Source organism: Orcinus orca, chromosome 2, assembly GCF_937001465.1.
Source record: "Orcinus orca chromosome 2, mOrcOrc1.1, whole genome shotgun sequence".
NCBI lineage: Eukaryota > Metazoa > Chordata > Mammalia > Artiodactyla > Delphinidae > Orcinus > Orcinus orca.
In genome coordinates this window covers 170,304,681-170,321,640 of record NC_064560.1, presented here as the reverse complement: position 1 = coordinate 170,321,640, position 16,960 = coordinate 170,304,681, and the positions used below count along the sequence as shown (strand labels likewise).

The 16,960-nt window shown below is 45.0% G+C and overlaps 1 protein-coding gene and 1 long non-coding RNA gene across 3 annotated transcripts in view; one reads left to right on the top strand and one right to left on the bottom strand.

Moving 5' to 3' along the window:
- The window catches only part of LOC125963557 (uncharacterized), a 150,630-nt gene that overhangs the window by 8,772 nt on the left and 124,898 nt on the right, over positions 1-16,960 (top strand). The window lies entirely within an intron of this gene.
- Positions 1-16,960, bottom strand: part of TTC9 (tetratricopeptide repeat domain 9) — a 36,368-nt gene that overhangs the window by 15,791 nt on the left and 3,617 nt on the right. Inside the window, exon 2 of one of the 2 annotated variants that reach the window (XM_033422301.2) lies at positions 3,432-16,551. The exons of the other annotated variant lie outside the window; for it this stretch is intronic. Coding sequence (XP_033278192.1) covers positions 16,388-16,551 — 164 coding nt within the window. The 3' untranslated portion in view covers positions 3,432-16,387. Of the gene's footprint in view, positions 1-3,431; positions 16,552-16,960 lie in introns of those variants that run through there. 2 annotated transcript variants of the gene reach the window in all.

The window sequence follows — 16,960 nt, the reverse complement described above, 5'->3', positions numbered from 1 at the left end:
CTTTTTTTAAAAAATTGAGGTAGGGACTTCCCTAGCGGTCCAGTGGTTAAGAATCTGCACTTCCACTGCAGGGGGTGCAGGTTCAATCCCTGGTCGGGGAACTAAGATCCTGCATGCTATGCGGTGTGGCCAAAGAAAATAAAAAAAGAAAAAAAAATTGAAAAAAGGTTGAGGTAAAGTTGACATAACATGATGTTCGTTTCGGGTGTACAACATGGTGATTTGATGTTTGTATATATTGCAAAATGACAGAGGGTCTTTCTGTGGCAGAGCAATGGGAATGTAGTGTGTGCAGTGAAATGATGGGTATTTTTACTTATTAGGCTTCATATCCAGGACTGCTATGACCCACCCAATTTTACCTTTCCATAAAAGTACTGATTTTCCTCTCTTTGTACACGAATGCTTACACTCAGAGTTCTGAAAACAACTTTCTTTTCTTGATTTCTCTCTTTTTTTTTCTTTCTGGACATTTATGTTGCCTCTACATTTTAGATACTGGAGTAACTTTATGATAAATATACTCATGGAGGTTTTGTTTATGTTAAATATAACCTATAATCCCAGGGTTACAATTACTAGGTCAGGGTGTGTGACTGTCTGCGTGGCCTTTGCCACGTAACACACAGATCTTTCCCCTTGACAGCGGCTGTTTACTTAGAGCCTTGGGCCCTCCCAAACGCCTAGGAATCTTCATTTCAGAAATAATCTATGTTTGGCTTGCTTTTATTTCACTGGGTTGTGGGGAGGGCAAAGAAGACAGCTGGAAGGAGATGGGCAAACCCCAGTTTGCACAAAGAGATGTCTACTTTCTAAGGGAGATGAAGAATTTAGGGGTAAGGCAGACCTGGGTTCTAATCCTGACTGCCCCTGGCCAGTTATGCGGCCTTAGAAAGTGACTGGCCCTCTCTAAGACTCGTTTCCTCGTCTCTGAAATAAAGACAGCAACTCTATCGAACTCACCGGTCTGTTCTGAGGATGAAGTGAGAAAGTGCACCACAACGCTGGATGCAGCGCTGGGCCCACAGCAAATGCTCCGTGGACATGAGCTGATTCAGAGATCAGCAAAAATGCTCCGCCCCCAAACCTGTGCAGCGAGGGCAGAGCCCATCCCCGATTTCTCATTTTTCCTTTCATGGTCTCGGATGTACATAAACTCACACTTGCCACAAATGTTTCCCACACCTAGGTTTGACGCTTGGTTTTACTTACCAGTTTTCCTTTCAAAAGTGTGCTCAAAGGTGTGTTTTCCTATCGGGGGTGGGTGGGTATGTGCAGAGAACATGATAAAAGCAGCTTTGCAGCCAGAAAAGGGGGCTTAGGGAAAGAATGGCGTAGGGTTCTGGGACTATTTTCTTTTCACTTATAGATTAGACAGCCTCTGAGTCAACAGTTAGTTGTACCCTCCTCCCACCCATCTCCATCCCTAAACTGCAGACGTGAATGCTGCCTCCTGCCTGCTCTCAGCCCTTCTCTCATCACGAGTGGATGACTGGGTACCACCGCCGATATTCCACTGACAGCTTTTTGGATGGGGTGGCAGACAGACCCAAAGCTGCTGGGCTCCTCTGGAGTCCTAATAATTTGGGAAAGCTAGGAGCTCTAAAAGCCAGCTGTGGCAGGAAAATGAATAGGCCTTGTTCCCGACTCTATAGGGCATGAAAGAGCCTTCGAGAGAAGACGGAAATATTTTTACGGAGAAGTTGCTGGCCAGTTTCAGTGCCTCTGAGTTAGTGGATAGAAGACAAGGTCCCCAGCACTAGCATTCACCTGGCATCCTTGGGTTCAGACGGCTCGCCTCTCAGAGTTTCAGTTTTGAAGTGGGTAAAAATGAAGGTAATTATGGCTGCTCCCTAGAAGGCTTGTGAGCGGGCTGAGAAAAGTCAGGGTTTCCCTGACATCGGATGAGAACCCCACAGTGTTTCTCATTAAATCATCCACGCTAACTGATCGTCGTTAGTTAACATGGAGATTCTGGAACTCTGTGATCCACATTTTTTTCTTAAGTCTGTTTTTTTCGGCTGAGCTGCACAGCATGTGGGATCTCAGTTCCCCGACCAGGGATCGAACCTGCGCTCCCTGCATTGGAAGCGTGGAGTCTCATCCACTGGACTGCCAGGGAAGTCCCCGTAATCCACATTTTTAAAAAGTCCCCAGTGAGCACCTGCAGGTGGGCCGCCTCACCTGAGCTAGTACTTTACATTCTACCATTTTCGATGTATGTTTCTTCAGGATCATCTATTGGTTAAACCATGAGAGCCCAGGATAACCATGGGAGGCCCCAGGATTACCCACAAGGGCAAACAGGTCCCAGAAAGCCATGCCCTAGAGCCAGGAAATCCGCACATGTAGGCAAACAGCTGTTCTCCGACAGTCAGCATGTGACATTTTGGGTTCTTTCCTTCTTAGTGATTAGAGACTTCTGACTGGTAAATAGGAGCCCAGGCCAAGGAAATGAAGAAACAGGGTAGCACGCTGAGATGCTTCCTGATGAGCTCAGGAGAATCTAGCCTTGCACCATAGGCAGTATTCATCTATCCTCCCAGAAGGGTAGTAAGAGTAAGAGCAGGTAACCTTGATCAAGCATGAATTGGCCAGGGAGTGTTCTAAGCATTAACCCATTTAATCTGGACAACAGCCTATGAGGTAGGTTCTAGTATTTTGCCCATTTTCCAGATGGGGAAACTAAGGCCCAAGGAAGTTCAGTCACTTGCCAAAGGTCACAAAGCTAATATGCATCAGGGCCGGGATTTGATTCTAAGCCATCTGTCACCTGAGACCGTGATCTTAAGCATTACCCACAGTGCTGTCTTAGAATGTTCAACTGCCTATAATGAATTTTAATTCAGTTCCTTCATTAGACAGCTTTGAGGCTTGAGTTCTGCTTCTTGCCAGGTGCAACTGTGGGACTCTGTCGGTACCAAACTGTGCTCATTTTATTTGTATACTTTATCTGTATACATCTCATTTGGAAGCTTCCTATATAACTCTCCGGGACCCTCTACCCCTCTTATGTCTCTGCATTCAAAGACAAAAACAAACAAACAAAACCAAGTGCAAAGTTTCCACCGAGGCTTCTCTTTTTTAAGTCCTAAAACCACCTGCATCTCCAATTCCATTGAGAGTCGGCTGTGATCCTAATAGGGCTGACATGACACATCTCTGGTTTCTTCCTGAAACAACATCCATCTTAGCTGCTGCTGGCCAGACTAACACCAACAGTATTATTTTTTAATTGAAATTTTTATTGAGATAATATTAGATTCACATACAGTTGTAAGAAATAATACAGAGATCCCTTGCACCCTTTATCCAGTGTCCCCAATGATAACATCTTATAAAACTATAGTATAATATATTGACTACCATATTGACACTGATACAATCTGCAGATCTTATTCAGGTTTTCCAGCTTCACTTGTACTCATTTGTGTGTGTGTGTGTGTGTGTGTGTGTGTTAATTCTATACCATTTATCACATACGTGGTTTCCTGTGTCTACACCCAAAGTTAAGTTACAGAACAGTTCCATCACAGGAGGGATCCTGTTGCCCTTTTATAACTACATCCATGTCTCTCCTGTATCCCCACCTCCTTTTTCACCCCTGACAACCACTAATCTGTTCTCCATGACTAAAATTCTGTCATTTCAAAGTGTTACATAAATGGAATCATATAGTATGAAGTTGTTGAGAATTAGCTTTTTTTTCACTTAGCATAATCTTGAGATAATCCCCTTGAGATGCATCCAAGCTGTTACAAGTATCAACAGTTCATTCCTTTTCGTTGCTGAGTAGTATTCCATGGTATGGGCATACCAGAGTTTGTTTGACCGTTCATCTGTTGAAGGACATCTGGGCCATTTCCAGTGTTTGGTTATTATGAATGATGCTGCTATGAAGAGTTGTGGACAGCATTCAGTCTCTCACCATCATTAGTATGATGTTAGCTTTAGTTTTTTTGGTAGATGCTCTTTATCAAGATCAGGTAATTTCCCTCTATTTCTAATTTGCTGAGAAGTTACCATCTTTCTAATACCTGTGAATTATAGTACAACCCTCCCTGATGGGAACACTTTCACAGAACATGTAGGGTGGTCTTTTTATAATGAGGCCAGATCTACAGGTACAGTCATCAGGTGGGCCCTTTTGTTTCCCAATGAATAAAATCATTTTTCACAGCCATAGACTCAGCTCATGCCCATCATGGTAGCTATTTATGACACATACCTTCTTTGCTTTCCAGACAAGCATCTGTAGGGCATCTGTAAACCCTCACACAGCAAAGCTACATCATACTGGTTTACACACATTGTATGCTCAGGAAGTAGCAATACCAAACACTTATATAGCGTTTCATGACTCACTTGACCTTGACAGTGACTCTGGGAAAATAGGTCTTAGTAGTCCTGCTTCCAAGAGCTGAGGCTTAAAGAAGTTAAGTGATTTGCTAAGGCCATTTGAGTTTTAGGGAAAGAGCCAGGACTGTCTAAGCCCAAGCCCACATTGGTTCCCCTCCAGCAGAGCTGGTGGGTAAAGAGACCTGGACTCACTGATTCCTGAAGGTCTTTTCCAAGTCTAAGGCACTGGGAAGCTATGACAACTTCCTGCTGACTCAGGAAGCCAGCACCCTTCAAGTGGCAGTATCTTCATTCACATCATTCTTGCCCTGCCTGGCGCCTAGATAGAGTTTCCCCATCACTGCTGATGCTGTTCCCATGACCAGGGATCGTCTGCCTTTGTCTCATGGGCTAAATCTCCTCTGATTCCATTCACATGAATTTCTGACCTTCTATTTTTCCAATCTAGCACATGCTTAACATGGATTCAAATAAACATTGCGAAGTGTTTCTTTTGTTTTGTTTTAGCGACATTATTCTTGGAGGTCTCTTTACACCATTCCCAAGCTGCCCTTTGTTTTCCGCCCTTCGAATTCTTCACATGGATGTCCCCAGCATTCAAGGGCTGCTGCATCCCTCTCACCATCACCACACAATCCTGGGTACAGGCTCTTCGTAAACGTATTCGATGAGGATTCATTCATCACGGCCTGTGCCGGGGCTTTGTAAGGAAATGGAGAGCATTCAAAAGATATTGATATCTTCAAGGAGTTTATATTCTTCTTATTCACCCTCTGTTGGCCACTACTTGGCTGTGAAAGTGGCATTTGAAAGAGCTCAAGTGAAAAACCAGTCTAAAACTCTTATAAGCTAAAAGCTTATGTTGATAGTCCTTTAAGGGATATCGAAATCTGCTCAAGAGAGTTGTAATGCCAAAGCCTGAGGTCAGCTCAGCCTTTTGGTGCCTGTCACATGCTCCTGTTCATGAGGGAAGGAGCAGACTTGGGTGCTACAGCAGCATACTTACAAGTTATCCCATCCACGGCCCCCAACTCTTATCGACTTCATTGGGGTATATACACAGAGAGAAGTGGAGTAGTAGGAAGAAGGTAGGACAGGATTACTGTTTGTCTTCATTAACACCCTTTCTTGGGTTAGAAGTGGGACTTTGGAAGGGCCAGTTGGGCCATCTGGAATATGACAATGAGTATATACCCAGAAACATTCAGAAGAAACCCACTGCCTGATAGTATCTTTACCTTGTTAGCTCTGGCCAAGGACACATGTCATGCCCATTGGCAGGAATTCTGAGCCAGGATGGGGGAAAATCTCAGAAGCCAAAATGCCATCTTGTTCTCTTTTTAGACTTTAAAAAATACCTCTCCTGTTCTGATCACCTCTCCCTCCATCCTTCTGTGACCCCAGCAACACCTCTCCTGTTCCTATTGCCTCTCCTGCCATCTTTCCATGCCAACAGGGCAAATACCACGTAACCAGATATGTTTGGAGATAAGTTAGTTAACAGGCACACATGTAGCAGAAAGAGCACCTTTGTGGCCTCTCTGTGGCAGCACTGTGTGTATTAGCAAAGTATTGGAAATAACTTGAAGATCCATCAGTAGGAGATTGGCTAAATAAATAACAGGGCATTGGTATAATGGAACATGACGCGTACATTAAATCATGCTGTAGAAAAATAATGACACGGAAAAATGTTTTTAGTGTAAAATATTGGTGGAAAAAGTTGTGAACGTTTGTGCAGTACAACCTGAATCTTGTGAAAAATAAATATGTGTGTGTGTGTGTGTGTGAGTGTGTGTGTATCAGGGTGAAGAATGTGTGATAACAGGCATCAGAGTTCCTCTTAGGGAAGCAATTATCTTTTTCTAGAATACCCTCATCAACTGTGATTTTATTAAAAAAAAAAATCGCCTCTGCCCATTATGTCTTCAAAGAGAGAAGTGGGGGAACCTGGGAGAGAGATGCAGGAAAGGCTTCTGAAGGGTTTACTGAGCAGAAAGCACTGGCTGTTCACGGAGCACCAATTTGGAGAGACCCAGGGTCATGAGAGGACTCCAGGCATTGTGGCAGAGGAGTGCCGGTAAGGCGGGATTGAAAGGAGGCTCCAAGGGACATGGCTGCTAGTGCTTTTATTCCCAGGACACCTGATCAAGCCAGGCGCTTTCTTCATCCGACATGAGGAAGGCAGCTCAGGAAACTGGCGCCAGCATAAGACACAAGAGAACAGGCAGAGCAGGCATGAGGCTGCCAGCTTAGCAGCTTCTCCCTCTTGCAGGGGCCTTGCCTTCCTCCACAGCCTCCTTTCCCCAGAGCACCAGTCAACTTTCTTGCTTGTGAAGCTGCCCGGAGAACCCAGCTGATCACAGCATATATCTTCTCTTCCTGGAACATCCTTGCTCTCTGCTCTCAGACTCTGAACTGGTCTAACTTGTGAGAGAATCCGAAGTTCTTTCCCTACTAGTTCAGTTCAAAGAACGGGTCAGAGAATCCTGGGGCAGAGGATGGAAAGTGGCAGAGAACAGACACCGTCTAACTGAGGCTTATTCGCTTGCACAACCTCAGGCCAGAGACATGTCTGCCTAGAACCCAGCAGTTTCTCATTTATTGATTTACTTATTTATTGTTCGCTGTGTTGGGTCTTCGTTGCTGCACACGGGCTTTCTCTACTTGCGGCAAGCGGAGGCTACACTTCATTGCAGTGCGCGGGCTTCTCATGGCGGTAGCTTCTCTTGTTGCGGAGCTCAGGCTCTAGGCGTGTGGGCTTCAGTAGTTGTGGCACGTGGACTCAGTAGTTGCGGCGCACGGGCTTAGTTGCTCCGTGGCATGTGGGATCTTCCTGGATCAGGGCTCGAACCCATGTCCCCTACATTGGCAGGTGGTTTCTTAACCACTGCACCACCAGGGAAGTCCCAACTCAGCAGTTTCTAAGTGTTTTCTGGACCGCCTTATATCCTGAGAAGCTGGAAGCAGGCATAGACCTCAGGGCCCAAAGGTCCTTGGTTCTGCTGGAGCTCAGCTGCCCTTCAGAGGAAGCCTGATGGGCTACTTGTTCATCCAGCCCTGTGGGCCCAGGTAGGAAACATCCATACCAAAGACTGTTGGTTCACACCTTGCTTGCCTCCCCTGCACTTAAGAGCTGAAACTTGCTCTTAAGTGGCTACAGTGCAGGGGAGGCGAGCAAGGTGTGACCCCTCTATTGCTCACTTGCTTCCCATGCTCCCCCATAGCCTCCTTTTCTGAGTCCTTTCTCCTCCCCTCTTGCACACTTTCCCGCCATAGTTCCTACCGGAGTAGGAGTTAGATTTACACATAGCCATCATCTATTTTTTTTATATTTTATTTATTTATTTTTGAAATTTATTTATTTTTGGCTGCGTTGGGTCTTCATTGCTGCGCACGGGCTTTCTCTAGTTGCGCCGAGCAGGGCTACTCTTCATTGCGGTGTGCAGGCTTCTCATTGTGGTGGCCTCTCTTGTTGCAGAGCACGGGCTCTAGGTGCACGGGCTTCAGTAGTTGTGGCATGTAGGCTCAGTAGCTGTGGCCCACGAGCTTAGTTGCTCCGGCATGTGGGATCTTCCCTGACCAGGGATCGAACCCGTGTCCCCTGCATTGGCAGGCGGATTCCCAACCACTGCGCCACCAGGGAAGTCCCCGTAGCCATCATCTATTAAGCATCTGTTACGTGCCAGGCACTGTGCTAGGCATGCGTGCATGTATCCTTTAATTTCAATCACCATCACAATCCTGTTTGGTGCATACTACTACTCCCATGTTATAATGGAAGCAGAAGCTTGTCAAGATTAGGACCATCCCAAGGTTAACGGAGGAGTCGATGGGAAGTCAGGAGTCAAACCCAGATCCTCTTACACTAAGTAAAGATCTTTTCCATCAGGCCACCTTGCCCTACAGGTTTTCTGTGCTCCCTTTCTTCCCTCCCATCTTCACTGGCACACACAGGAACACAGCCCTTCTCTCTCTCTCTCGAGGTATCAGGGAGAATTCCACACAAGTTCCAATGACCCAGTGGCACCTACAGCCTGAGGTTCAGGTCCATTCAAGAAAGGAGCTCCGTTCTGACTCAGCATGAGCAGTTGGCCTAGAATCACATCCCCCAAATCCCCCAAATCCTCAGATCTGGCCCAGACTCCTCAGGGCTCTCCAGTCTTGAGTCAATGGTGGCAACTCTCTGAGATGCTATAGCTTAGCCAGCAACTGCTCCCTGAAACTCTTGGCCCTGCCGCTGCCAGTTCATTTCCTAACAGCTTTTTTTTTCCCCTCCATCAGAACTTCCTGGCCTAATACAGCTAGTCTTGCCAGATTTCTTATGGTGAACGACTGCCTGCTTAGAACCAAAGTCTGAATTTTGGAATAATCTGAGAAGGTGTAGCAGCAGTAGGTAATCTCTGGTGCCATCGATTCAGATTCCAGGGCCCAGGCAATGTTTTATAGAGGCTTCCAACCCCTACTCCGGTTTCTCTCTGAGACCCTCTGTCTGACTCTATCGTCCGGGGAGACTGCCATTTACTTTGGTTTCCCCTCAGATTTGCAAGGTTACCTTGGAAATCTTAGTTGAGATCTTTATGCTTATTTGTCAACACATATCAGTAAACGGGAACAAAAGAGAGCTCGTTTCCTGTTTCCTTCCTAAATCTGGTTGCTTCCAGAGAGAGAGGCTAGAAGGTGGGGGAGAGGGGAGCTAGAGGGTCTTCAAACTCCTAGACAGTTCAGCACTTCCGAAAGGGGACTCGGAGGGCATGTGACCCAACACCGATTGTTTACATATGAGGAAACTGAGGCTCAGCGTGATGTGACTTTTCCAAAGTCACGGAGCAAGTTGACGGCAGACTCTAGATTAGAACCCTGTTCCCACAACCGCATGCCATGTTTTGAGGAGAACACAGTGGATTTGAGATTTGGGCTGTGAAGAGCCATGGCAAGTATCCAATAAAGATCTGATGATTGAGTGAGCTTCCTTCTGGGTGCTGTGTCTGAGCTATCGATGGGCAGGACTTCCTAGACTCAGGGGCCAACAAGCATCTTGGACATGGACCACCCATACGGTCCCTTCCTCCACACCGGCGGCACATCACTAATGCTCAGGACCAGTTTGTATCACAAGCTCTGACCCAACTTTCTTCCCTGCCTCACCAGCAGATGCAAACCGTCACTCACGTGCTACTGAGTCCAAAGGGGCGTCTCCCTACTGTGGGGTACCATGCTGCCAGGATCCAGCCCTATGTGTGCATGGGGGTGGTGGGCACTGCAGAAAGGATAAGTCATATTATGGGAAACTAAGAGAAAGTCTGAGGCTTGGGATAAGTTTGCTTGACATCTTTGGTGTTACAGTCTGACAGGATTAGACAAGGCACAGATAATGTCCAGAACGGCATTAAAAATTATGTGTTTGAGGTAGGTTTTCTTCGGGAATATAAAAGAAGAAAGCAAAACTACCCATAATCTTTCTACACAGATAATCCTGTCATCGTTTTTTGTAAAACATAAAGTAATAATGCATATACTTAGAAAAGTCATGCACTATGGAAAGATTTAGAATAAAAAGTTAAAAAAGGACGTGGAGGAACCTTAAATGCATATGACTAAGTGAAAGAAGCCAGTCTGAAAAGGCTGCACACTGTATAATTCCAACTATAGGACATTCTGGAAAAGGCAAACTATGGAGACAGTGAAAAGATCAGTGGTTGCCAAGGGTGGGGCGTAAGAGATAAAGAGGCAGAGCACAGAGGATTTCTAGGGCAGTGAAAGCACTCAGTATGGTACCACAGTGATGGGTACATGTCATCATACATTTGTCTAAACCCATAGAATGTACAACACAAGAGTGAACCCCGAAGTAAACTGTGGACTTTTGGTGATCATGACGTGTCGGTGCAGATTCACCAACTGTAACAAATGTACCACTCTGGTGGGGAGTGCTGATAACGGGGGAGGCTAGGCATGTATGGGTGCAGGGAGTATATGAGAAATCTCTGTCCCTTCCCCTCAATTTTGCTGTAAACCTTAAACTGCTCTAAAAACAATCAAGTCTTAATCTTTAAAAAAAAAAAAAAGAAGTGAAAGTCTCTCCCCAATTTCTCTGCCCAGTCCCTATTCAAGCGAAGTGAACAGCTCCACTTGCATAATTTCAGATAATCTTCTTGAAAGCAAGTATTGTACTAGAGTATATGTTGATGCTAGTTTATATCTTTTTTCTTTTTTCAGACACAAAGCAAATAAACACTGTTTTGCATTCTGCCTTTTCACGTAATAACAGATTTTGTAGACTGGTCTCTATCAGTCCACATGGAACTCTCCCATTCTGGGTAATGGCCACCCAGTTCAGAAAGAATGGAGAATTATTCTTTCCAGAGCTGGAAAGGAACTTTGAGATCCTGGACTCCAACCCTCGGTTTTTAGACATCAGAAAACTACGGCCCAAGAGGTAAAATTCCTTGACCCAAGCCAGCTGGTGAGTTAGAGACAGAACTTGCTGTCCACGTCACTCTTTACCAAGTCACGCTTCCGCTGTGTCTTTGATGGGGACGTCTGAAGACTTTCAAAGAACGTCCCTCGCATTCTGCTCATCAGAAACGCTTTTGTTTTACTGTATTAGCAAGTGCTTTTTTTGGTGGAGTACGTGCATTTGGGGAGCAGTTTTTTTGTGTGCGTTTGAAACAAAATGGGAGAGTCAGCATCAATAGATATTTAATGCAGAAACCACGCATCAAGAGAGTTTTCCTAGTAGGTACTACTCAAGTATCTCTTTTGTCTTAAAACTGTTAGAATTAAAGGTGAAAATTTCCTTCATTGGGCAGTTCCCACTTTTTTTTTTTTAATGTATTTATTTTTGGCTGCGTTGGGTCTTCATTGCTATGTGCGGGCTTTCTCTAGTTGTGGCGAGGGGGGGCTACTCTTCGTTGCGGTGCGCGGGCTTCTCATTGCGGTGGCTTCTCTTATTGCAGAGCATGGGTTCTAGGCGCACAGGCTTCAGTAGTTGTGGCACGCAGGCTCAGTAGTTGTGGCACGCGGGCTCTAGAGCGCAGGGTCAGTAGTTGTGGCGCACGGGCTTAGCTGCTCTGCGGCATGTGGGATCTTCCCAGACCAGGGCTCGAACCCATGTCCCCTGCACTGGCAGGCGGATTCTTAACCACTATGCCACCAGGGAAGCCTCAGTTCCCACTTCTTATTTCTATTCTTTTTTTTGTTCTCCTAAATATCCCTGCCCACTTAAAAGGATAATTTACACTTCTAATACTTTGTAGTTTATAAAGTACATTCATACGTTATCTTCTTGCTTTTCACCCTTATCTTGCGAGTCAGGCTGGCATGATTATACCCATTTAATATGTGAGGAAACTCAAGACCAGATTAAGTTCACATATGTAGCGAATGTGCCACCAGCTGTCACACGAGTCTCCCTTAGTTCCCGTCCCACTAGACACAGGGCCAACTGGTCTATTTACTGCTGGGTTTGGGGGAGGGGTTATTTTTGTTTCTTGGGAGATGAGGTTTCGGCTCACAAAGTTAGAACTTATCAGCCAGTCATAAAAACACAAACTAAAAAATAAATACTACTTTACAGGATGTTAGGAGAGAAAAATGTTCCATGCCACACAGAATAATACTGTGTCCAATCTCGTTTAGCACTTAAACCAGAACATATTTTTAAATGATGGTATCATCACTCTCATGACATTAAAACTGACCAGGTCTGGAGTAATGCATCTGCACAAGTCCAGATGTTATTCTTCTAATGGGTCATTTCCCGTCATTGTATCCACAAACTGGTTACTGAAAACTAATGGCTGAAATGAATTCCTACTCTTACCACATCCACTTAAATTTCTCAAGACCTCTAAACTGGAATTCACACACTCTGGAGCAAAGGGGATAAAAACTAGGGGAGGTATGGGTGAGGCTTCTGTAAGCCTCCAGGCTCATTAGAAATTATGACTCATCAGATTCTCATTCCCCTCAGGTCACCTTCCTAGTGACATAGAACCTGGTTACAGAGAGCAGGACAGTTTCCCCTTAACCACCCAGGATGGTCATGGAATGGGAATCCTAATCACACAAGGCACAATCACGGTAAAAGGAATAACTTACAGAAGACAAGACTGGAGGATGGGCAAGCGAGTTGCCCTAAAAATGTCAAGGCTTTTCCTGGTTACAGTGATGAGCTGTATTTTTTGTTGTTTCAAAAGATAGATAGAATATGGATGGATTGATAGAAATTTCAAGGAGGCAAATTTTAGTACCTAAGGAAGAAACTTCTAAAGATGGAGGTTGTGGGGTGAATGGTTAGGACTATAGGCTTTGGAATTACAGACCTGGCAGATGAGAAATCCCAGTTTGCCACATACTACTGTGTGACCATGGGCAAGGGACTTAACTGCTCCAGCTTGAGTTTTCTTTCTCACAAAGTTATACAGGTACATATGCAAATTCATGAAAGGCAGTGACCTTGTTCTTTATGTTTACTCCTGTGTTCCCAGCCCTTAAGGCCCAGCGTCTAGCACCTATTAGTTGCTCAATGAATATTAATGAAATGATTGAATTTCTTGGATCCTTAATGAGACAGATGCTGGGATAAGCATTTTCACTCCTTTCAAACACATTTGTGGAACATCTACTGGGTGCCAGGAGCTGGGCTCCTCACGGTAGTCTTTACTACCATGATTGTTACTGCTATTATTATTATAGTTGTTGTTTTGTGGTGGTGGTTATTAAATAAGTCACTATAGGTAGTGGTGAGTATCCTTATTTTTGGAAATGCCTAAGCTCACGCTGATAACAAGGTGGTAATGTTGACAAGGAAATTCACACACCTCTGTAAGGTATGGAGTCATAACCAAATCTGAAATCGTAATTCTGGTTTTCCATAACTCTCGAGCTAGCTAGTTAGCACTTCCTTAGCACTTTTGTTCTTTTCCCACAGACACACTGTGGCAGGGAAACTTTGCTCCACAAGCTTCCTCTCTGTAAACACTGTCTGTAATTTCAGTGCTGTTTTAAAATCCTTTTGGCTGAAAGAGAAGAGAAGGTCCACTTGGATATATTTCAACCCAGGATTCTTTTAGTTCAAGTCAGCTCTCCTTGGCACTACACATTCCCCTTCCTTTTTTTTTCTTTTTCTTTAATTGAAGTATAGTTGATTTACAAATGTTGTGTTAGTGTCAGGTGTATAACAAAGTGATTCAGTTTTATATATAATATATATATATTATATATAATCTCATACTTTTTCAGATTCTTTTCCCTTATAGGTTATTACAAAATATTGAGTATAGCTCCTACATCCTGCTTCTTTTTAAAAAATATTTGGGAACTGTTGGTTTTGAGTCCTACCAGACATGGCATCATTTCATTGCTGATATGAAAATGTGTATGTATGTTTAAGAGGAAGATAATGAGCTTTACACTGCTTATGATCATTTCAAGGCCATATGAACGCCAAGACTAAACTCTTTTAATCTTCTGTCGTATTATCTTTGGCTTTTTTTTAAAGTTTGTTTTTGCCGCACCACGTGGCTTGCGGAATCTTAGTCCCCTGACCAGGAATCGAACCCAGGGCCCCGGCAGTGATAGCACCGAGCCCAGTCCCAGACTGCCAGGGAATTCCCCTATCGTTGGCAGTTTTTTTGTTGTTGTTGTTGTTTTTTGCGGTACGCGGGCCTCTCACTGTTGCGGCCTCTCCCGTTGCGGAGCACAGGCTCTGGACGCGCAGCCTCAGTGGCCATGGCTCACGGGCCCAGCCGCTCTGCAGTATGTGGGATCTTCCCGGACCGGGGCACGAACCCGCGTCCCCTGCATCAGCAGGCGGACTCCCAACCACTGCGCCACCAGGGAAGCCCCTATCTTTGGCTTTTCAAATGTCTGGTACCACTGTCTGTGCTAGAGCTGTGCTTGCTGCTATGTAATTAGGAATGGACCACACTAATCGCGTTGGTGATAATGGCAAACTCTGGTCCCAGCATGGACCTCTGACTTCCCAAAGCCAAATATCTGGGAATTAGGAAATTGCTGGTTGGCTGGTTGGTTGAAACATTTGGCTTTTATCCCAGCTCTTTGGAGGAGGCACAACCTAGTGAAGAAAGAGAAGAGCTGGCAGGAGAGGATGTCCCATCTGAAGGTCACTCCCAACCTGTGAAGCTCTGTGAAGCTTTGGGCTGCTCCACACCTTGGCCCTCCTGTCCATCCTGCAGCCAAGTCCCCTTGCCTTGGATGGGGCACTCCCATGCCTTTTGGCTGTAGGGACTCTTACTTCAAGATATCTTAGACAGTTTCTGGCTACGAGCCACCCAACTCATTACTTTTGCAGGTAAACTAAGGAACTTCAGAATCCACTTTAGAAACTCAGCCCAAAGTCCACATTCAGAATTTTCTCTCCTTGAAAGCATTCTACAAGTTTCAATTCTCACATCCTTTCTTGGAAGATGATCTTTGAAGCCACATTTACAGGCTTAAGATTTATTGGCCAAGGGGCTGCCTGAGGAACAGCCTCAGGTTAACAATGGCTTGGCCAGTCAAACTCTCCCATCCAGATGGCAGCATCTTGACTGAGCAACTTAGCATGAAGCCCCTCTTCTTTCCCCTCCTTTGCCAGCTCTTATCCCAACAATTCATCTTCTGGCTACCAGGTTACTGCTTGTCTCTAGCTCTTGACCTCTTTTTTTTTTTTTTCTCACTGAGTTCTTGCATTTGTAATTTATCCATCTTCCTGCTTGGTTCTCTGGTTCCCACACCAATTTCTGTGGGGTACCTTTTGTCTTAGAATCTGCCTCAGGGTCTATATCTAATTCTGTCCACCTTAGATGTATACACTCAGTCATCTTCTGGTGTCCCATTGCAGGGGTGGCTTTAAGGGTGCCGTCACATAAGACCCATGCTCAGAAGGGCCTTGTATTTGGTTTAATGCTCTGCTGTTGACTTCTTGAAATTCTAATTATTTTACCTTTGAAACTGTGTTTTGGAAGTGAAGCCTGATTGGATAATGGAGCATGAAGTTGAGCAGAAGACAGAGGTACAACTATTCTTTGCAGGCCCATGTAGTATATAGCATTCACGATACCCCATGAGCACGGAATTCCAGTGGATCCACAATGCAGGGGAGTTCAGCAACAAACAAGAGGCTTAGGTCAATAACTAAGTAAGCACACACGCTGACAGCCGAAGAGGCCAGGCTTTCCATTCAACCCAGAAATTGCTTCAAATGCAGAAAGAGAGCAATGGTGTTCTAAGAAACAAAAATAACCTAAAACCCCATCACATCCTTTCTTGCTTAAGTGCCCTGTACTAGCCAGCCACTTATGCTGAAAATGATGACAGAGGAGGAAAGACTAGGGTAGGAGTATGGAATAGCTCCTTTTCCTTTCCTTATTCATCAGAAAGCCAAGACTGGTAGAAAGGGCACCTATAAAGTATGCATATAAAAAGGGAAATAAAAGCAGTTGAGTTCATTTTGTCCGCATTTCCATGGTTCCAGTAAGAATAAACTACAGGGCTTCCCTGGTGGCGCAGTGGCTGAGAGTCCGCCTGCCGATGCAGGGGACGCGGGTTCGTGCCCCGGTCCGGGAAGATCCCACATGCTGCGGAGCGGCTGGGCCCATGAGCCATGGCCGCTGAGCCTGCGCGTCCGGAGCCTGTGCTCCGCAACAGGAGAGGCCACAACAGTGAGAGGCCCGCGTACCGCAAAAAAAAAAAAAAAAAAAAAAGAATAAACTACATATGCATGTACAAGCTACGAAACGTGAATTGTGTAACTGACATGATTTCATATACCAGTTAAGTGTTTTTATATTTCCACTTAAAATTGGCATTGCACACTATAAAGATGAATAGTAAATTCATGCCAATAATTTAAAATTGTAATTTTCTTGAAATGACATTAAATAGCAGATAAAAACACCATTCCAGTCGAGAGAGAAACCATGAAAGAAAGGGGAAAAACTTTATCTTTTAAAACTTTTAATGACAACTTTTTCCTGCTTTTTTGAACAAGGAGCCCCACATTTTCATTTTGCTCTGGGCCTCACAAATTATGTAGCTGGCCCGGTCCCATGGCTTCAAGACACGTCCACAAGCACTCATAAAGCTGGCTCCCATCCAGGCCTTTTTCTTGCGTGACTTCTTTAGGCCTTGTCACTCCCCTGTCCTGCGACTTTCGGTTGGCATCAATGGATATTATCTGCCCCTCTGGTAAAAAACAAAACAAAAAAAACCCCCGCCCAAACATAGCTCTAAATGGATGAGAAAATGGAGGTAAAATGATGTGGTAGGGACTTCTACAAAGTCACGAGGTATGCCAGGAATAGGGACATAAGCTGACTCTCGTCTAGCCTTCAGATCCAATGCCATGGCCTGTCAGCACCCATCTCCACTGTGGGCATTTGAGTCCTGAACATCATTTGAAAATACCAACAGAGTCATGCATTGCAACATTTTGATCAAACCCAGCTGGGGCCACTACAGCCCCACAGGAACAGCTGTAAAGCAAAAGGTTCTGTCCTTCAAGAGGTTTTGCACAGAACATTCCAAGGCCCCAGGGGAGTCCTGTGTCTTGCTCAAGGTCAGTGGGAGTTGATCGACAGGCCAGTACATGCTT